General features: G+C 37.8%; 2 protein-coding genes across 5 annotated transcripts in view; both read right to left on the bottom strand.

Annotated features, from left to right (window-relative positions):
* Positions 1 to 21,932, bottom strand: part of cxcl19 (chemokine (C-X-C motif) ligand 19) — a 37,843-nt gene that overhangs the window by 4,379 nt on the left and 11,532 nt on the right. The window contains exon 1 of one of the 2 annotated variants that reach the window (XM_041779252.1): positions 5,592 to 5,710. The exons of the other annotated variant lie outside the window; for it this stretch is intronic. Coding sequence (XP_041635186.1) covers positions 5,592 to 5,652 — 61 coding nt within the window. The 5' untranslated portion in view covers positions 5,653 to 5,710. Of the gene's footprint in view, positions 1 to 5,591; positions 5,711 to 21,932 lie in introns of those variants that run through there. 2 annotated transcript variants of the gene reach the window in all.
* Positions 12,988 to 20,788, bottom strand: LOC121504463 (growth-regulated alpha protein-like). Of its 3 annotated transcripts, none has more exons than XR_005991468.1 (5): positions 18,836 to 20,787; positions 18,448 to 18,556; positions 18,269 to 18,349; positions 14,568 to 14,716; positions 12,988 to 13,907 (listed from the first exon to the last, which is right to left on the bottom strand). XR_005991468.1 is itself a non-coding variant. In XM_041779254.1 (5 exons), exons 1-4 carry the CDS (start codon positions 18,894 to 18,896, stop codon positions 14,629 to 14,631), a joined length of 339 nt encoding a protein of 112 aa, XP_041635188.1. In that variant the 5' UTR covers positions 18,897 to 20,788; the 3' UTR covers positions 12,988 to 13,907; positions 14,590 to 14,628. The 3 variants fall into 3 exon arrangements, 2 of the variants coding, with proteins under 2 accessions (XP_041635188.1, XP_041635187.1); XM_041779254.1 differs by having other exon boundaries at positions 14,590 to 14,716; positions 18,836 to 20,788; XM_041779253.1 differs by lacking the exon at positions 12,988 to 13,907 and having other exon boundaries at positions 14,086 to 14,716; positions 18,836 to 20,785.

Genomic DNA, 21,932 nt, shown 5'->3' with positions numbered 1-21,932 from the left:
CAATTGTGAAAAACATCTCTAAGTTTATTAAATTAAGCTTCAAAATCATGGAATATGAGGCAGAAATAATATCTGCCCTAGGATGGTGTTGTGTAAATGAGCTGAAGCCACGCCCACTCTGGAGAAATACAATCCTCTCAAATAAAAAAAAAAAAGCTTCTGTTTAGAGCTCAGCTGCCTGGCTCTGTGTCAGAGCAGAGACAGAAGTTGATGAATAAATTGATTGTTTTCTGGCACAAAGCTCTCTGTTAGAGACTTCCCATGACCTGAAACCCCTATGGCTGCTAGATTTGGGAAATGTTTGCCCTTCCCAAATTAGACCAAGCTACAAAAGCCATCTCAGTGTTTTTACATGCTTACAGCAACCTCATACCCACATTTGTAGTGTATTAAGACACATTTTGATTTCATCAGCTAACTGATATTCAGGCCAAAACAAACATATGTTTTCAGTATAGTCCTATAATAGTAATAATGTTTATTTATTTAGCACTTATCAAAACTGTTACCAAGTGCTTCACAAAAACATCAGAGTTCATCAGTGAAAAACACAATAAAAAGATAAATAATCATTGATTTAAAAATAAAAGAATACAACACATAGTAGTAACAAGTTTGACATAAATAAAAGTATACAAAGAAAGGACAAATTGGCTTAAATATTAAAAACCTTGACCAATGGAAAGACAATCATATAGAAAAGGGTCATATAGACACCGTTCACAAGAAGGCTTTCAGATAAAGATATGTTTTTGAAAGAGATTTAAAAGAAGGCACTGATGTAGCTAGTCTGAGATCATCAGCCAGGTTGTTTTTTACAACTAGCAAATGTTTGTCTTGGCTGTTTTCAAGCTTGCATTACAGCATTGGCTACCAGAGAGGCAATTATTCCTTGTTTTTGTTTATAACATTACTAAGTCAGCAAAAAGGGTCAAGCTTGACAATATTCTGCTTTTGTAATCTTCACCCTTGAGACCAAAAAACTTAAGAAGTCACTGCAAGGTTGTGCAGTTTTTCATCATTTATTAAAATCGCATCATCAATAACACAATCTTATCCTCTCAGGTCAATAAGCAGTTAAACAGAATCAAACGGATGTAATTTGAGACAGGTGACAAACCCCAGAAATTACTAGCACGTCAGCTGAGGCACATTCAAGCCTCGTAGGCTGTACACAAAATAAGATCAGGTTCAGGGACTATTCTCACAGATCCTAAAGAAATAAAAACACTTTTTATGGAATTCTACTCGAGATTATACAAGTCAAATGGTAATCACGATACTGACAGAATTAAATCATTTCTTTCCCAACTACACCTGCCCCAACTTAGCCCTGAAGCAGTAGCTCTGCTTGATAAGGAGATTTCTATAGACGAGATTATACAAGCAATTAAAGAATCTCCAAATAATAAAACACCTGGGCTGGATGGGTTCCCTATAGAATTTTATAAGTGTTTCCACAAGGAATTAGCCCCGCTCCTGCTGCGTATGTTAAAGCAAGCTGCAGCAAAGGGTGGGTTACCTCAAACGCTTTATAGAGCGAACATCTCACTAATTCTAAAAAAGGGCAGAAATGAGTTGGAAGCCTCATCCTACAGGCCAGTGTCATTGATTCCAAATGAAACAAAACTAATTAGCAAAATTCTAGCAAACCGCTTAAAAACACATATTCATACGATCGTGCATCCTGATCAAACAGGTTTTATCCCTAAAAGGCATATTTACTTTAATTTAAGATGTCTATTCAACATACTTTATACTCAGCATAACACAGAAACAGTTGTAATATCAGTTGATGCTCAAAAGGCCTTTGACCAGGTCTAGTGGCCATACATGTATGAGACCTTAAATGCATTTGGATTTGGGAAGGTTTCTATAGACTGGATTCAAATTTTGTATGCTCATCCTATGGCAAGTGTTATTACAACAAATCAAGACGTCTCCCCTGAATTCCCACTTCTTTGTGGAACTAGACAGGGGGATCCTATCTCCCCCTACCTTTTTGATATGATTGTAGAGACGTTAGCTACAAAAATACGCCGGCGTCCCAGGATATCACCTGTCTGTGTTCATGGACAGGAGCACCAGCTGTCGCTCTATGCGGACGACATTTTATTGTGTGTGTCTAATCCAAAAGAATCCATTCCGTCAATCATGAAGGTATTTAACCATTTCAGCTCTCTTTCAGGCTTTCAAATTAACTGGGAAAAAAGTGAATTATTGCCAGTACATCTAAATCATAATAGTACCATGCTGGATTCTGTTCCCTTTATGATCACTAAGGACAGGTTCACGTATCTGGGGGTCTCTGTCACCTGGAAATCTGGCCTGCTACTTGAGGAAAATTGGAATTCAAAGATAAAACAACTGAAGCAGAATACTGAATTCTGGAAGACCCTTCCGTTATCACTGGTAGGGAGAATAAATGCCATTAAAATGGTAGTTCTCCCACGTTTTCTATATATTTTTCAATCAATACCATCCTGCATTCCACAAGCATACTTCAGAAAATTGGACTCAATAGTAATTCCCTTTCTCTGGCAAAACAAAGTGGCATGTATAGACAAAAAACACCGTTGTAAACTAAAACAAGAGGGAGGCTTCAGCCCACCAAACTTCAGATGTTTCTATTGGGCAGTGCATTTAAATATTCTGGCCTTCTGGAGGAGTTCAGACCTCACTGAGGATACAACCAGTGCACCCCCTGCCTGCATGTGAAGGGACCTCCCTTATAGCCCTGTTGAACAGCCCCAGCAAAATTTGCAAATCACTATACAAAGGTAACTTTATGATACACAACTCAATTAAAATTTGGAATCAGATAAAATCACATTTGAAGGCCCCAGATATGTACAGGGATACGCCGATTTGTAACAATCACGCTTTCAAGCCTTCTGCTGGTGACCCAGTGTTTGCTCATTGGAGGGAGAAGGAAATGGGGTCCCTGAGCGACTTATATCAGGGGGGGCACCTGATGTCTTTTGAACAACTGAAAGCTAAATATAACCTGCCAGCCTCGCATTTCTTCCGATACCTGCAGATCAGACATTTTATAAAGACCCATGTATCAACACTGTCAGAAATTCCACAACACCATGCACTTGAAAGAATAATTAAAATTACGCCAGGTAGAAAAGAAGCAGTATCAAGTTATACCAAAAATTTTTCCAGAGGTGGACTCCACTTGCGATAAATGCAAGCTCTCACCTGCGTCCTTAGCACACTCATTCTGGCATTGCCCTCATCTGCACACCTACTGGTGCTCGATCTTCCAAACTCTGTCTGACATTTTCAAAAGTGTAGTTCACCCTGATCCAATGATTGCTGTGTTCAGCATAGTTGGAGAAAAGAACAAGAATCTTTCAGGAACCAATCTCCGAATAACAAAATTGGTAACCTTGTTAGCATGCAGGCTGATACTTCTCAATCGGAAGTCCCAGCATACACCTAGTTGGATCCACTGGATGAGAGATGTGATGCGATACTTTAAGCTAGAAAAACTCAGGTATACATTGAAGGACTCTTCTGATAAATTTGAGAAAACATGGAAACCATCTGTGGAGTAAAACCAAGCTCAATACCCCACAGAGCTGAATGAATGTAACAGCCATAATTAATAACTTACTGTTGCCTAAGTACCACGTCACTCAATGTAATATTCAGTTTTGTTTAGTTTTTTTAAGTTGATGTAACAGCTGCCCACAGTGTTTTAGTTTGTCAAGTTGTGTAAGTCACTTTTGTTTTGTGGTTTTTATGTCCTCTGTAAAGAAAAAAACAATAAAAATATGTAAAAAAAAAATAACTGAAGGTCTCGAGAGAGGTCAATGTTACAATATGAATGATTTCTCTGGACAACTCTATGATGATTCTGACTGAAAGCAGGTCATTTTTCCTGTCTAAGGCTATTGCTTCCATTTGTTGTTAGACAAATAGCTTCTGGTTAGTCTTTTTTTTTCTGCTATCATTACCCGAGCTGTGTGAAGATCCGTCATATTGTCATATCCACCCTATTAATGTTTGATGTTGCTGCTGTTTGTTTATTTTTATTTTTTATTTTGATCTTTTTCTTATTTTATTTTTTCCCTTATTGTTTTCTACATCTTGTTACTTCTATTTATTTTGTTAATTACAAAAACATATAAAACTATGATTGCTTTATAAGGGACACGTATCCTATCCAATGTGCATCTGGCAAAAAAAAGAATTAAAAAAAAATAAATCACAAGTTCACCCTCCTACGCTGAAGCAGCAAACTTCCCCTGTTCTTTGTGAATTTTTACTCTGATGTCACTGAATCACATCCAGTATTTCACTTTTTATCTGTGGATACTTTATGATCAAAACAGCTTAACCTGAGCAGTCAAATAAACATGAATTAAAATAACCTAAGTTCAACTTAAAAGAGGTGTAAACAGCATCAACAGTCACAATAACAAATAAATTCAATGAATGAGTTTTAAATATTACAATCCTTCTATAGAGAGATGTGTGCCTTTTCATATCATGTCCAATCAAATTCATTTTAACCCAGGTGGACTCCAATCAAGGTTTGGAAACATTTCAGGAAAGACTGAGAGAAATGGGAGACATATCATATACTTACGTAAATGTGATATTTGTTCATATTTTTCATATATTTTCAAAATTTGTTTTCACTTTCTCATGATGGGGTACTGACACATTAGGCTACAACTCAACAAAATTGTACATAAGTGAAGGGGGTCTAAATAGTTTCTGAATGCACTGTACATCACCGTGGTAACCATGAAACTGCCTGGACTTTTCCTCAGAAAAACAGGTGTAAAATCTTCATTTTCTTTTCTACTGGTATCAACTCTAAACCTGAACTAAGTAAGGCTTCATGCTTTGGTCCCCAGTTGCAGTTGTCTACAGGCCTCTGTTTCACTATAAAAATTCAGACAGGCAAAAACAAAGGTCTTTGTGTTTTTATTCTATAACTCAATACCGGGGTGTCCAGTGAGTCTGCCAGTTTGGGGGGAGACTTCAGAGTGTAACCTTTCAAAAGACAACTTGTATGTAAAAAGGGAGAAGCCACCAGGGCAATCTTCAGGCACACTCGCTCGAGTCAAGGATTAAAGTAAAAAGCCTTTATTGTTTCAGGGCATATCTAATAAAAATTAAAAATCACAAGGAAAGCCGACCAGTTTCGACTGCACAGGGTCTTCATCAGGGCGTGTTCACGCCTTGAAGCCTGAAGGTTGCCCTGGTGACTTCTCCCTTTTTTCGACTGTACGCGTCACTCTTCAAGAGCACCTGGCTTCAATCTGGAGTTTACTACACAACGAGAACACACGGTATATCTCTCCCCTTTTTTGCTGACAACTTGTATGTACTTGTACTCCAAATGGTTCAAACACAGTACATTTTAGTCATGCCTGGATAGGTTTTTTGGACTAATTTTTCCTGGATTCCTCCGAGATGAAAGTATAATTACATGTGTGGCCTCAACAATTATGTTATTTTCTTCAGAGTACATCCTAACCGAAAAACCTTTGGGGCAAAACTCAGCATGTTTTTAAAAGATTATGTGGCAACAAAGAAAAATTAGATCAGCATAGCTGTGCTCTTACCCATAACGAGGACAATCAGGGTCCCAAACGTCAGCAGGATGTAAAGCTTCATCTTGTTCATGCAGCTGCTAGTTCACTTCCTAGACTCAGGCAGATACCCCAGGGCTGTTTGGACTGTTATCATACATCCTGAATGCTGTTATTTATACATACAGGGATCATGTGCTCTTAAGCTGTGGCCTCATTTCAGAAAAAACCTTTCTGTATGTTGGTTTCACTTTGGTTAGTTCACATGTGCAGCAGGAGGTAGTCATGGGACGGGGATGGGGGGTTCAGGGACAGACAGGGGGGCCCGTTGAGGTTAACTGACGGTGTGCTTGTGGTGAGAAACATGAGTCAGACTGTTTGTTTTAGAACCAATTTATTTCTTTTCTGCTTGTCATAATTCTGCATAAGTACTTGGCTCTGTTTTCCCCCTTCCCGCTATGAAAGCAGAAACTAATAATCAATCATTAGGTGTGTCTTAGTAAAAAAACAGATTTATGTGCTTCAGGTGTACTTAACACTGTAAAATACTTTAATTATGGGCCTGTTGAGACACTCTAATATTCCAGTGTAATTACTATTTGGAATAGTTCATCAGTGTTTCTTTTATACAATGGTGTTTCTTAATTATTTTATATCGATTGATGTAATTTTCTATTGATTATGATATCAAATGCAATAAAAATAATTTGTGCATTGGGAAATTAGTGAGTTTTGCAGTCACAGAGATATTTTAATGTGACTTTAAGAGTTTAACATTCTTTGTGTAACTATAGCTGTTATTTTTGAGATATTTTGAATTACTCATGTTAAAACAAAAACTAAATCTTCATTGAATAAAAAAAATATTTGAGTGTTTGAGAATCTATTGCAAATATTTGCTCATCAATGCTAAATATGGACAAAAGTATTTAGCCACACCTGTTAATGACTGAATTCAGGTGTTTCAATCAGACCTGTTGCTACAGGTGTATCAAGGTGAAGAGCTCAGCGACTTCAGGAGTGGTACTCTGATGGATGTCGACTTTGCTATTAGATGCTAAATTTCATCCCTGCTGGACATATCACAGTCAAATGTAAGTGATATTATTAGGAAGTGGAAGCATTTAGGAACAACAGCATCTCTGACTCTCCGACTGCTACGGTGAGTAAAAGTCGCCAACGTTCAGTTGATTCCACAACTGAAGAGTTCAGAACTTCCACTGGCATTAATGTAAGCACCTGCCTGACTGCATTGTGCTAACTGTAAAGTGTGGTGGAGGAGGGGTAATGGTACAAGGCTGTTTTTCAGGGTTTGGGCTAGGCCCCTTATCTTCAGTGAAGGCCAGTCTTAATGCTCCAGCATACCAAGACTTTTCAGAACTTTGTGGCAACAGTTTGGTGAAGGCCCTTTTCTATTCTAACATGACTACGCCCCAGTGCACAAAGCAAGGACTATAAAGACATGGTTTGATGAGTTCAGTGTGGATGAACTTGACTGGCCCACATAAAGCCCTGACCTCAGCCCCATCAAGCACCTTTGAGAGAAACTGGAATGGAGAAAAGACAGACCTTCTCAATCAACATCAGTGCCTGACCTCATAAATGTTCTATGGGAACAGATTCCAACAAAAAAATAATCCAAAATCTTGTGGAAAGCCTTCCAAGAAGGGTGGAGGCTGTTAAAGTTGCAAAAGAGATCCAACTCAATATTAAAGTAATTTCATTTGAATACAAACCAGTTTTGTTGATGTAATGGTAAGGCGGCAAAACACTTTTGTCCATGCTTCTGACCCTGCCATACGCACAAAATCTGGATAAATGGGAAACTGACCTCAACAGTAGAAGGATGAAATTAAAGCAAGGGTTATGGAAAATGAAAAACATGAACTGACATTTATATTTACTTTCTAAAGTTGAACTTTTTCATTGTAGCGTAACTCAGAATATGAACGCTATTTATCATAACCTTTGCTCTTATCTAATGTTTTTATAAGTAAGTTGAAATTGTTTTTTGATCAGCATATGGCTTATTATATAATAAGTGACAAATCTAATATTTTCCTGACAAAGCACTTTCATACTTGACTTGGGAAATAATACTGTCTCATGATCAACAGCATGTGTTTTTAGTAGACATTTGGGTCACAAAAATAGGTCATCATGCATAGCCTCAAAATCCCATGACTGTAAGAACTGAAATCACGTTTTACATTATAGCTCTGCAGGATTTTCTTTTATTTTCTTTGATGCATTAACCTTTGAGGGGTCTTATTGTGAGTCATTCTGCGTCAATCACAGTAGGCATTTGTTAACAGACCAGAATAATGAACATTGTTAATGTAAATTTCTGCCTGTAAATTATGATGGTGAACATGATAAACTTGACTGCTTTATATCAGTGCAGAAGTATGTCACTGTGGATATTTTAGCATGCTAACACAATGAAATAAACTAGTGACATGAAACAAACAATGACTGTTTAACATCAGAGGCCTATGTTAAATTAGGAGCGTTTTAGCATGCTTTAAGTCCAAACTATGAAAGTAATCATGGTGGGTAAAACTTGCTCCCTGCCAGTGTAGAGGTTCTGGAAAAACATAGTAGAATCACAAATTTGAATTTAGACGTTTCTGAATCAATTCAACGTACGTTAAGAAGTCTCACATGCATTTTCTGGCAGTATGAGCTCAGGAAACCTGTGTGCACCGTCTCCGCCTTCCCTGATGCTGCCGGTGTGGCTCATTAGCTGCGCTGTTAGCATTAGCACTGTTAGCTCTTAGTGCCAGATATGTTGACATTGATGTATCTGACATACTTACGTAAGCCTACACTGTGTATGGAGTCATAAGTTACTCAGTCCACCCTGGTTTCACTAAAGAAAAGTTTAAAGACTCACCGTGGACTCTATAATCCCTCAGGTAAGAGGATGCTGTTGTATTAAGCTAGGTGTGCTAAAACAAAAATAATGTAAGCTAGCCTACATCACGTATGGTTCAAATGCCAGAGTTGACGTCATGCTTACACGATCATACAGAGTAAAAATGAGTAGGGCATCAGCTGACAGCTGCCGGATAATTAAAAGAATAGGATCCATGGTCAGTTTCATGTCAAAGACTGGTGTTACGCTTTAAGGAGTGACCGTGTTAACTGGTGACTACTACTTCTTCTTCTTCTTGTTTAACGGCGGGTGGCATCCAACTGGTGACTACACGTCGAATGCTTCTGTTTAAAACTTACAGAGTCTCGAGAGAAGAGACTGATCCAGACACCGATTGCACAACAGAATTTTGACAGGAAATTAATCACTAAAATGCTGGCATGTCGGTTAACAAACACCTGTCATCTATCATTCATCAGGATCAAACGGGGTTTATCCCTGGCAGGTTTTCTTTTTTTAAATGTGAGGCGTCTCCTTAATACTATTTATGCAGACCATAGAAAGACTAATGGAGTGGTAATTTTGTCCCTGGATGCTCATAATAAGGCCTTCGATCAGGTCGAGTGGCCTTACATGTTCGAGTCCCTCTGGAGGTTGGGGTTTGGTGAAACCTTTATATCTTGGGTAAAGTTAATTTATGCTAGTCCAGTATGCTCCATTTTAACTAATGGTGACAAGTCAACCATGTTTCCCCTACATTGTTCAGTTCAGCAGGGCTGCCCCCTTTCACCAGCTCTGTTTGCTATCGCGTTAGAGCCTCTCACTCTGAAAATCAGAAAACACCCAGGTATCGAAGGCTTGATGGTTGGAGGAGTGGAAACACATATATTAGTGTATGCTGATGATGTAATATTGTGCCTGAGAAACTCTGAACAGTCTGTACCTATTCTTCTGGACTCTATCATTTCTTTCTGTAATACATCTGGCTAGACAATAAATTGGACAAAATGTGATTTCATGCCCCTCTCTGATGACTTTTCATCAGGCTTCCTGGCTAATGTCCCATTTAAAGTAGTAAAAGACCACTTTACTTATCTTGGCCTGACCATACTTCAAAACCCAAAATTGATATTCAAATTGAATTTTGCTGAGTTCCTCTCAAAACTTAAGGAAGATATAGCTAGTTGGAAAATTTTGCCATTATTGATGATCAGTCGTATAAATTCTATTAAAATGATTTCTGTCTCTAGGTTTCTTTACTTATGTCAAAACCTTCCAATTTTTCTCACATCTGCATTTTTTAGGGAATTGGACTCTATAATTATCCCCTATATTTGGAATTATAAAAATCATTGGATCTCAAAAAGAGACCTGCAAAAACATAAATCAGAGGGTGGGCTAAGTCTACCAGTGTTCAAATATTACTATTGGGCTGGTAACCTCAGAACTCTCATGTGCTGGCAGCAGGGGACCCCAGGTGCCTTGGCTCCAGGGACTCCTCTTTGGGTTAGTATGGAGGCCAATTTAGTTGCAGGTTCTTCTCTACCAGCTATGCTATTTTCAAAATTAGAGAAACCAGAATTTTCAGAGAACTTAAATTTTACTGTTAAACACTCTGTAAGAATCTTGAAACAGGTCAGAAGCTTTCTGAATCTACCAGGTACCTCTGTACAAACACCAATTTGTTTTAGCCATTCCTTTTTACCTTCACAGTCAGACAAAGGTTATCATGCCTGGAGAGAGAGGGGTCTAGTCTCCATCAAGGACCTATATGTAAACCGTCAGTTTGCATCCTTCAGTCAATTGCAAGATACATCTAATTTTTTCACAGTCACATTTTTTCCGCTACCTGCAAGTAAGACATTATGTTCGATCTCAAATCCATAATTTTGAAACCTTTCCATCAGAACATGCATTTTTTGACATTTTAAAAAGCCCCCCTGACTCCAGGCATATTATTTCCAAGTTTGTACATTTGTTTGATGATGGCACTTCAGCTCACACTGATGGAGGTGGGAATGCATGGAAAGAAGAACTAGGTATTGAATTATCTGATGATATGTGGGAGAGATGTCTGTCTATCATACATTCATGCTCTATAAACAATAGGCATCAGCTAATCCAGTTTACGGTTATTCATCGTCTGCATTATTCCAAAGTTAGACTGCATAAATTTTATCCGTCAATTTCACCATTGTGTGACAGGTGCAAAGTGTCGGAGGGAACACTGTCTCATACATTTTGGTTTTGCTCATCATTAACAGCATTCTGGTCTAAAATATTTGACTGGTATTCAAAAGCTTACAACAGACCTCGCAAGTCAGAGTGTGGACTTGCCATTTTTGGCCACTCAAGCTCAACTAAAGGACTTCCAACATCCTTGAAACAGGCACTAATTCTGGGAATGACCGTGGCCAAGAGACTCATTCTTAGTGACTGGAAATCCCCCTCTCCACCTTCTTTTCAGAAATGGGTTTCTAGTATGTTGACAGTCATACAGACGGGGAGACTCAGATTTTTAAGGACTGACTCGATAAAAACTTTCTCTGCTATTTGGGATCCATTTCTTGTCCACTTGGACAAGTCCAGTTTGGGATGAAAATTGTCTGCATGTAAACGTATCTTATCTCCACATTATATTATCATTTTTACATGTGCCTATTATTCTCTGCCTCAACATTTGATGCGCAGCTTTTGGAATCACATTATATAATTTGTAGCTTCGCACATTGTTTTGTTTGGTAACTGATTTTCTGAGCCCTGTTGTTTGTCTTTTTTATTTTTTTATTTTCTCTTGTGAAATTTGAAAAATTACAAATAAAATATATTAAAAAAACTTACAGAGCCTCTTTGTTTTTCTTTAAATTCACATTTTCAAAGGATATACTACACATAAAGGAAAATGTAAAGTGTTTAAACTTTCAATAACCGTTATTAGTTATTTTAGACATATTGTACTGGGTGGAACTTTAAGGCTAATTTGGGCCAACAATTGAGGCTAAAGTAAGGCAAGGCGAGGCAAGTTTATTTGTATAGCACATTTCAGCAGCCATGCAATTCAAAGTGCTTCACACAAGCAAGAGTACCAGACTATTATGCTCAGTATTGTTACACTGGTTAAAATTTACTTGAGCAGAAGTAAAAGTATTGGTATATAAATCTATTTAAGTAAAAGTAAAAAGTAAGTTATTTTACATTTACTCAAAGTACTGAGTACTGAGGAGCTACTTTTGATACCCAAGGGGCTTTCACAGTGAAATATGACCTGTCCTTAATGTGCAAAAAACAAGAACATATGGACATCTAACCAGGTTATTTATGATGGGGTTTGACCGAACTAAAGTCAAATCCAACAGTTGTTTTGGGAAAAAATATGCTATGTGCATGTACTGACTGCCATGTGTTGTGAAAGCCAAATGACTGTTGATTTCATGTTTTTGGCAGAAAGCTTGAACCTTCTTGTTGTGGCTTTTAATGTTGAATTTTTTTATGCTTTTTAAAATTTAATTTAGTACAATACTTCACTCAAATGTGCTTAAGTAAAAGTAGTGATTTTAAAAACTACACAAAAAGCTGCTCAATAACAGTAACTTGAGTAAATGTAATTAGTTACTTTCCACTCCTGCACACAAGACATCAAAACACAACGACGCAGAGAGAAAGAAATACACCAGAAACATAAACATGTTATTAGAAGAGCCAATAAAACCCACAAAAGATAAAAACAAAGAAATCAAAAGAGAGACAAGGAGAAAATCTCTAGCTAAAACAGGACTGAAACTGCCTTCTCTTCTGCCCAGACATAAACATTTGACGTAGCGTGGCCCCACACTAAGCGATTTTCAAATCTTAAATGATTTTAAAATGTGGGAGACCACAAACAGAAGGACAAATTCAAATGACTTTTCATCTTATAATCATCTGAGCGCACACATTAGACCAGGGATGTCTAACTCAATCACAGCAGGGGCCAGATTCTGAGTTTAGGTCTGACCTGAGGACCTAACAGGGTCAACATACAGCCATAAACTGTCAACCTTATTTCACCAGTAATAAATAATGGAGAAAAAAAAAAAACAAACTTAGCACTGATGATAAATGATGTTAAAGTTTAAAGTCTTAAAATTTGAGATAGAAAGGCAAAAATGTTAGTTCAAAAAGTTCAAACGCAAAATTATAAGTCAAAATAATGTTTTTAAAAGTCAAATAAACATGTATGTATGAAAAACAAGTTGAGTTAGTGATATTTAAGAGTCAAAATATGGGCCAAAATTTGAAATCATGAGTTAAAAAGGTCAAATTATGAGTTCAAGTTTTAAACTGTGAGTCTACAAGTTCAAAATATGGGATTAAAAGTCAGAGTTAGGAATTGACAAAGTGAAAAAGTGAGATAAAATTCAAAATCATGAGTCTAAAGGTCAAAATGTGAAATAAAAATACAAACTCATAAGTTTAATTCGTATCTGTGAGATGCAAAATTTTAAAAATGAAACGAAAACACAAATTTCTTTCCCCACATTCCTGACTTTTTATCTAATTATTTTTACTTTTCAAAATTTGTAAGTTTTAAAAAGGATTTTTTTTAAATCATTGAGGTTTAGTTTACATTTTTATACAGGAGGAAATCTGCAGACCTTATACTGGGGGGGACAGTTATAACAAAAATATGATAGAACCTTGCAGGCCGGGTATAACTACCACGGGCCGGATTTGGCCCCCAGGCCTTGAGTTTGACACCCCTGCATTAAACGACTCAGCCACAAAAATTAGAAAACAAGGACAAGAATCAGGATGAATTCCTGGGTGGAATAGAGGCACAGTGAGTGGGGAAAGTACGTACGATCTGGCTGGTTATGCTACCTGGTCTGCTCGCTCTCATTGGTTGATGTGGGTGCTACATCAAAAGGCACTATGACCTTGAATCGTAAATACCAAACATGTTTGATATTTACGACTCGGGGTCTGGGAGGCGAGGATTTGCAGCGGTAAAGTAATCGTGGTGACCACACACAAGGATTATCAAGACAGATAGTTGTTTGCGACGAGGCTCCGCCCCCACAATCAATGGGGGAGGCAAACCTTGCCTCAAATCAGGCTACAGATCCTGAAGTGTTTGGCCAGCCTAAGTCAGAACCATGTTTTGTTTACATTGCATCACAACATGATGTTTGTGGTGTATCTCTTGTCTCCTTAAGGCATAGATGTGGCGAGTAAGCCCACCTGAGGGCATCATCAGGTGAAAAGGAGGATTGGTACAAGCCCGGTAATACTCTGGATGTCTTTACATTTTACCAGGTGAATGATAAAATAGTCTGTTGAAAAAAATAACCAGTCCACACATTTGGAACACAGTAAGAGGTGGATGTGGCGCCCATCTGGGCGGGGAGTAAGGTTGCCATGAGCCACTTGTCGTGCTATGGATGCACCAAAGGCCTGGTGGTCTCTGGGTGTATTACCAGGGGTGAAAAGACCTGGACAAAAGAGATATGTGCCCTTTTAGTGTCTTTGTGCTCCAGTATACAGGTCTGGATGGAAAATCTAAGCAGCACTTCACAGAATGGACACTAGAAAATATCAGAGTAGCTTTCCAGAAGCTCTAGCTGGAATTAGAAATGACTTTATCTGGATAATAATTAATAAAACATCAAATAATTTTCATGCTGCTCAGATTTATTCCAACACTTACAGTCAGTTTTACAAAAAAGAAGACATAAATACAGTAAGATGTACAGTCAAGTTGTTAAAGAAGATTTGCTATAAACCTGCTTTGATATAATCAATACAAATTTACATTCACCAAATCCTGTTCACTCAAAAATGCCAAAACATAACTGGTCATCAGTGACCTTCATATTATCTGCCAGCCTTGGTTCCATCACATACAAGTGTTTCACACAAAAGTTTAAGTATGACAGACAGGTAAAATAAAATAAAGTGTGGCTAACAAGTGTGTTCAATCACAGTAAAACAACCTCTCCCTTTACACATGGATTCCATATTGACACAGTCATTTATAATAATTTACAGTGTGACGTGTAGCGGCCTCTTAGCTGCCAGTTTACTCAAAGTGGATGGTAAATAACCTCCTCTGCCAGACCTCAGCAGTACTCTTTTTAAAAAATTATGCTGACCTTTCTTACTTTAAACCCACACCTTGTTCAATCGAATCGGTGAGGAGCACAGTCAGATGTACTATGGTGATGTTGATGTCACTGTGGTCAACAGAGTGGTTGTGGATAGGTTGATGGTGTTCCTCTTCATCAAAGCACGAACCATGGACCTGTGAAGAAGACATAAGATCAACTTTTTATTAGAAATTTCAAGCTCTCTAAAATGATTTTCCTTATGACCCATTATAAGGGCTGCTGCTGCTGGTTACTCATCATTAAAGGCTGCACATGCAAGATTTTCTTCTCATAATGTTCAGCAAGCTAAAAGATTGGTTAAAAATAAATTTAGGACATGCAATGCAACTAATCCTCATCCTTTCCTCTACCTTTGAGTCCTAAAGTGGTGAACTATGAGTTAAAATTTGGCCTGAGAAAAAAAGAGGAACTCCCTCTGCAGGTGTAAGCAGTTACAAAATACAAATACTGTGTTGCTGCATTTTTAAAGGCATTGTTACTGAGAGTATTTATAATTTCTGACCTCTTAACCCCCAACTTTAGAAAAATATTTGTATTCTAAAACACACTGTATTTTTGCTTATTTTATGCATTTCAGAGCAGTGGTCTGTGCTTAATTTGCATAGATAAACAAGCCTTCCCACTATATGAACAGACTTCAGTGTAAATAAATGTCAACATGACACATGAAAACGGTTTTGCCATCTTCATTAGTCATACAGAGAACATGAAACACGACAGTGACAACATAAACGAGAGATTTCAGTGTCTCCCCTATGTCTTCATAGATATTCAGAGGGTGGTTAAGTTACTTCAAGGTCCCAGGCCACAGTAAGGTAAGGAGTGGAGTCTCCCTTCCTGTGCGTCTTTGAACCATTCATAGAGTCAGTTTGACTCAGCATCAGCCACTGGAGTCTGTGTTCTCATATTTTTGGTATGAGATCAACTTTAAGGGCATGATGGTTTAAACTACTTTGGACTTCTCTGGAAATCTGGCTTCAAGCTCACAGCTTGCTGATATCAGAGTTTTTCCTTGGCTGAGACTAGTAAGCAGCATAGTGTACGCCAAGTGTCCCATTCCTTCTTCTTGTCTCCTTGTTTTAGTAACTGAGACTTGTATGTTTATCCACCAGTTTTACACAACATTTCTTCTCTATTGCCATTTGAGGCATGTTTATTCAAACTGAATGGGGAAAGGTTGTGAAAGATGTACAGGGTCTCTTACAGGCCCACCCTCAGAGTTAGCTGGGCCCCTGAAATTCCCTAGTTGTGATTCAGTTGGCTAACAGAAAATCAATTTTGGAGCTTAAAAGTGAAGGAAGCTCTTATGGGGTCCTTATGTCAAATTTTTTTTACTTTTGCTTATTGTGTTTATTTATTTTTTAACATCTTTTCCCCACTGTTTCACTCATGAATGCCACTTTGTACGGCCATTTTTGCAACATTTTTGACATTCAATTTTTAAATACTTTTGCTGGTCTTTGCACCTTTTAACCCCTTTTTCCTTTTTTCTCGCCGTTTTTGTCCTTTTTTGCATTGTAGTTACCCATTTTTTTTCAACTTTATCTCATTTATACCTCGTTTAACTAATTTTTACCAGTTTTTTATGCCCACTTCACCTCCTGCCAATTTTACCCTTAAACTAATTTTCTGACACTTTGTATTTTTTAAGACAAGATAAGATGTTCCTTTACTCTTTATTTTCTACTCTTTAAATCCTTTCCACTAATAGAGCCATTTTTGCAACATTTTTGACCCCTAAAGCCATGTTTTGGATACTTTTACATTTATCTGCCACTTTTAACCTCTTTTCACATATTTTTGCATCAATTATACCGTTTTTGTGATAACCAGTTTTCAACAGTTTGGTCTCACTGGTGCCTCATACCAATCTTTGCCCCTCTTTAACCCTGTTTTGCTCCTCTTTCCACTCTTTAACTGTGTTTGGCTCCTTTTTTCACTCTTTAACCCTTGTTTTACTACTCTATATGGCCATTTTTGATCATTTTTGCACCTCTTTGCCACTTTTAAACCCATTTCACAATTTTTCCACCCATTTTTAACCTTTTTGCATTGTATTAACCAATTCTTGCTACTTTTATCTCATTTGTGTTTCAATTTACCAATTTTTGCCACTTTTTAACCCCCGCATCGTCAATTTTTCTGCCAACTTTCCACTTGTATCCTATTTTTGCAACATTTAATCTTTTTTTTTGCCACACTTCGTATTTTTTCACTTTTTAACCAATTTTCGCTACTTTGCACAGCCATTTTGCAACATTTTTGCAACTTTGAGCAAAGTTTTCTGCCAAGTTTTGCAACAGTTTTGCAACAGTTTTGCTACATTAAACCAATTTTTGATTCTTTCTTCACTCTTGCCACTGTCACTTTTTGCTTTTTTTCCCACTCTGAAACAATTTTTTCACCACTTCAGCCATTTTTGATTATTTTTTCACTTTTTTAACCCCTATTCATTACTGTATAGTGTGGGTTTTTTTGCCACATTTAACCAATTTTTGATACTTTTCCCCACTTTCAACTCCTTTGCACCAATTTTTTTTCTTTTATTCCAATTTTAGCATTGAATAAATTTTTTTGCCCTATTTTGCCCATTTCCCCCCACTCTTTTACCCTTTTTCATGACTTTGTATGGACATTTTTGGAGCATTTTTGTCATTTTTAACACATTTTTTATTATTTTTTTCCTCCTTTTAACCCTTTTTACTTCTTTTTAAGAACATTGTGAAACATTTTTGCCACATTTCACACTTCTTTTTAACCATTTTTTTCTGCCAATTTTTGCCCCTTTGAACCAGTTTTTTTTAATTTTATTTATTTATTTATGTATTTTAATGTTTATTTGTACAGCGACAAGTGTGAAGCAAGTAAACTGTTGCCACACACTACAGCATTTGTTGCCCAAGCTAATTTGCAATATCCGTTTCTAGCTGGGCTTTTAAAATACATCAGAGCTAAGCCTTAGCTATGAAGTGTGACATTACTTTCCTAGTGGTTTAGTCAATGTTCCCATTCACAGTGTTAACATTAGCAAAAAAGGCAATTCTGTTTTGAGAAAGGGGCTTAGAGTTTTGAAAAAGGCTGTATTGTACCACTACATAAATAAGTATATTCATATTTTTTTACTTTGGAAAGTTTTACTATTCCAGTTTAATATTAAATGTAGTTATCCCCTTAACCTCCCTCTTCTGAACGGCGTTGGTCATTTGATATCCAAAATGCCAGAAATGCACCATTAATGCAAAATACAAACACATGCCCTGTTTGAACATCAGACCATGGTTTTAAAGGGTTTCCATTCCTCCAAACATAAGTTCTTAAATTAGCTCTGGAGCCCCAGTCCAACAGTGCAGGGTCTCTTGAATAATCATTATTTTTTCAAACTAAAATAAAAAAAAAATGTATTAAATGTTTGCTTTATCAATGTTTTTGCTCATGATTTGCCAAACATGGTTGATTTTTAACCCCTTCCTTTTATAAGCATCTGCAGGACTGCATCAGTTCAGTGTTTGTGCCTCTTTTTTTCATGCAAACAGGCTGCAGTAAAGGTTTATACGTGCAGCATTACTTTTGAGCTGCTGACTTTGAAATGACTGTTTCCATTCACCTTAGATTTCTTCCAACCATCGGTCCACGCTCTGTTGGCATGAAAATAAAAGCACGTAAACACAGCTTTTCTTTGCACTTACAGTCGTTTGGCTTTCATGATCGCCTGAGTGAACGCTTCTCTGGGGTCGAGACACCGCGAGCCACCGGTTTTCAGCGTCACACTGTGGAAGGGAGGAGCGAAGAAAGCACTTTTTAAATCTGCTCTCATTGAGAAGGCAATCATACTGATATATTTAAAGAAAAAAACGTTTGAACTTACATGACCTCCAGCTTCTGACAGTATGGACGGGGATCAAGAATCTGGACATCCTCGATGTTAGCGACTCTTACGTTCTTGTTTGCACGTGGGCAACGGCAGTCAAGAATAGCTGGAAAGGAAAAAAGATGGCTTTGGTTTCACAGTTTGAAGAAATGTAAAGCCAGAAGCCCTAAAATGATATAGATACCCATAATACAACAGAAATGAACCTTGTTATCTAAAGAAAACTAGCGCTGTTTACCAGAAATAACTAGGTAAGTAAGTTACGATATAGAATTAAAAAAAGCCAACAAAAAATGCAGTAAAATTAGAAGTATGGATGTATGTCCTCTTTGGGCTTCCATACAAAATAATGCAGAAAACCAATCCTTTAAATTTGCATACTTACGTGCTGAAAAGCAAACAGAAGCACAGGCCAGGAAAATTATGCAGATGATTGCAGTCCTCATTTTGGTGGTCGTTCTGTTGGGATTTCCTTCTCAGGTTTAGAAAACACACCGCTGAAGTGTTAATCCGTCTGAGAGTAACGGACTTTGTGCCCCATGTTTGCTGCACCTTCTTTTTATACTCTCTCTCCTCAGATGGATGCTCTTTCCAGAGAAGTTATGAAAAAACACAAAGCCCCCCTCTTACTTCCCAGCCCTTGTAATCTAGCCTTGTTCCTTGGAATCCACTAAAACTGTCACTTCCTTTTAAAGACTTCCTGCTGGCCAGTGATGACATTTCTTCTGTTTAAACATCCTTTTGTTGGTGGTGCAAAACTCTTTCACTTCCTTCAGTCTCTTGGGTATTTTAACAACATTCCCCTTACACACATGCTTGATCTGATAACAAAACCACTGAATTATTTTATGACTGATTTAGTGCTGGCTACTCAGGCAAGCAGTTAGAAGCCACCGTCCGCTCCCTGTGCTCGGAGATAAATGGGTGTGGTGTCAGGTTTTCCTTTTGTTCCAGAGAAGATAAATTTCTCTCATGCTAAGGACGTTTCAGAGCAGCACTATCTTATTACCAGCATTAATGATTTACAAAGCAACTAATGATTTACCACTCACAGCAGCTTTCTGATCCACTTAAGATCTCAGAGCTTATCATCCATGTTCTCTTCTGTCTAACTGGACGTTTGAACAATTTCTTTCCATGGAAAATCCTTTCTTTAGCAGGACTTTACTTTTCTGTCTTTATAACAGGGATTAATCCAAGTTTAAACAGGCATGAAACAGACAAATACACTGTTTGTGTGAGGCACAATAAGGCCTCCAGCCAGTGCCAGGAAACAAGAATAGAGGGATAACCTGGAGTGGTGGGGGTGGATCACTCCTTCTGCAAAAAGAGCAACAATCACTTCCTTACTGATTCTGTCAGGTTATGGTAAGGATGGATAAGTTTTGCAGTTAAAAAACAATTTAAAAAAGCACTGATGCTGTAGTGATTCAAAGGGTGTAGCCAAGGGTCACCATTCTCGAAATCACCATGAAATTCTAAATTATTGGTTTATGACCCAACCATTTCTGCTATCAGAACTGAGCTGTTGCAGCCGGAATCAGTCAATCTAATGATGATGATGATGATGTATGCACTTCAGCTTGTCAAATCACAAAGCTGGTTTTAGGATGTTGCTAGAACATGGGAAACAAGGCCACCCTTAAGGGGGAAAAAGGGGAGAGCTTTCTGGAGCCCAGACAAATAGGGGGCCCATGGAGGTTAGCAAAATTATAGTCTCTTGTAAAGTTAAGCTGTAAAAACCAAGTTTGGGATCAGTTGGAATTTTTCTTGTATTCCACGGAAATATTCATGTTATTAGTCTGAATAGGAAAAACAGCAAATAAACTGGTCATGCTGATATCGTCACAGTTAGAAAAAATGATTTTAATGAAAAATGTTCTTTAAACTTTGCTTTCATGAAAAACATCGTTTTCAGTAGCTACAGCTGTGAAGACCTCAGGCATTCCAGCTATCAGTTTTTCCAAGGAAATCTGATGAGATTTCAGCCAACGCTTTCTGAAGCATGGCTTGGGTTGACGGAGTCTTCCTTCATGTGGTTAACTGCTCCCACAACAGCTCATCAGGGTTGCATGATCTTGTGATAGCTTTCCTTCCTCAAGGGTCTCGTCTAACCTTGCAAAGCAGATGGTTATGCCCATTTCCTTATTTTTCACTGGCGAATTCATTTTGCAAAGCTTCCGTGTGAACTGTTCGGGCCCAGTTAGAGGGTGAAAGGACCAGTCAGCCACGAGGGGCAGTACTCTCAGGCGCGGCGGAGTGACATAAACAAGCAGCAACAAGAGGCCGGTGCAATTATGGCAGAAGGGCTTAGCGTGGATGCTGCTAAAGTGCTAGTTTTATCAGAACTTGACAACATTTCTTCGTTAAAAGAAGAACAAAGAACAGCAGTGAGTTGTTTTCTTTTCAAAAACGACAAAAGTCATGTACTGACATGTCTACAGTCTCCATGGTTCACGTTATTCCTTGGTAGCTGCGCATGCGCACCTCAATAGCGGCTACGTCATGTGTTGTGTTGCTCTGATCGGTCAGTAAAAATGTGACAGATAGAACATTCATTCAGAACAAACACTTAGTATTGACGGTTTTCAAGATGGATGTGTGAAACACAATCATCTGGCATGTCAGGGTAGGTCACTTCCAATCTTTACAAATCTCCTCTTCTACCGCCTCCAAAGAACCCGGACCATCACGCTGTCTCCACCTCTCTGACTGATGGTTTCAAGCTGTTCTTGCATCTTTTCATTTGTGCTGCATCTCACAAATGTTCTTCTGTTTGATCCAAAGATCTCAAACTTGGACTTATCTGTGCACAACACTTTCGTCCGCCTTCCGGTGTCCAGTCTTTTTACTTCCTTATTAGCAAAATGGTTTTTTTTTTAGCTGTGCAACATGATTATCCCCATACAAGGAGATTGATGCAGAGGACTGAAAGTTGCTGATAACTGTTTGTGAACTGCTTGAAAATGTTTTTCTTTCGAAAACAATGAAATTTGCCATGATCTCAAACTTAAAATATACTTTTGTCAAAATGTAAAGCTCTTTTCTTGAAACAGAATAACCTTTTTTGTAACATCTATGTTGTAGATGGGCACATTAAACTAAACCTTTGGAAAATAATGCCACACTTCATAGCTAAGACATGATGTGGATGAACATCAGGATGCCAGGGAATGAAGTGAAAGTAACTGAAATAACTTAAAGGGAAAAATACTTAAATATTTACAAAAAGTACGGAAGAGAAAAAAGTTTTTTTTTTTTTTTTTTAAGGGTTAAAAGTGACAAAAACTGACTGGAAAAAAAATGGCTGAAGTGGTTACAGAGTGGCACAATCGGTAAAATGGAGCAAAAATGAGTTAAAAGAGGCACAAATTGGGGCAAAATGGGTTGGATAAAGCAAAAAGGTAAAAACATGGGTGGAAAATGGTGAAAATTGGATAAAGCAGGCAAAAATGGGTGAGGAAAGACAAAAAGGGTAAAAG

The sequence above is a fragment of the Cheilinus undulatus genome, linkage group 22 (assembly GCF_018320785.1).
Source record: "Cheilinus undulatus linkage group 22, ASM1832078v1, whole genome shotgun sequence".
Taxonomy (NCBI): Eukaryota; Metazoa; Chordata; class Actinopteri; order Labriformes; family Labridae; genus Cheilinus; species Cheilinus undulatus.
Note: the sequence above shows the minus strand (reverse complement) of the source record. Positions and strands in the feature narration are given on the sequence as shown.

Bases quoted from the DNA above. Each gene is read 5' to 3' on its own strand.
- LOC121504463 (XM_041779254.1), bottom strand. From the start codon at position 18,896: ATGAGGACTGCAATCATCTGCATAATTTTCCTGGCCTGTGCTTCTGTT. The intron at 18,557-18,835 runs GTAAGTATGCAA...TTTCCTTTCCAG, and splicing joins TTCTGTTTGCTTTTCAGCAC to CTATTCTTGACTGCCGTTGC. The intron at 18,350-18,447 runs GTAAGTTCAAAC...TCCCTTCCACAG, and splicing joins TGTCAGAAGCTGGAGGTCAT to TGTGACGCTGAAAACCGGTG.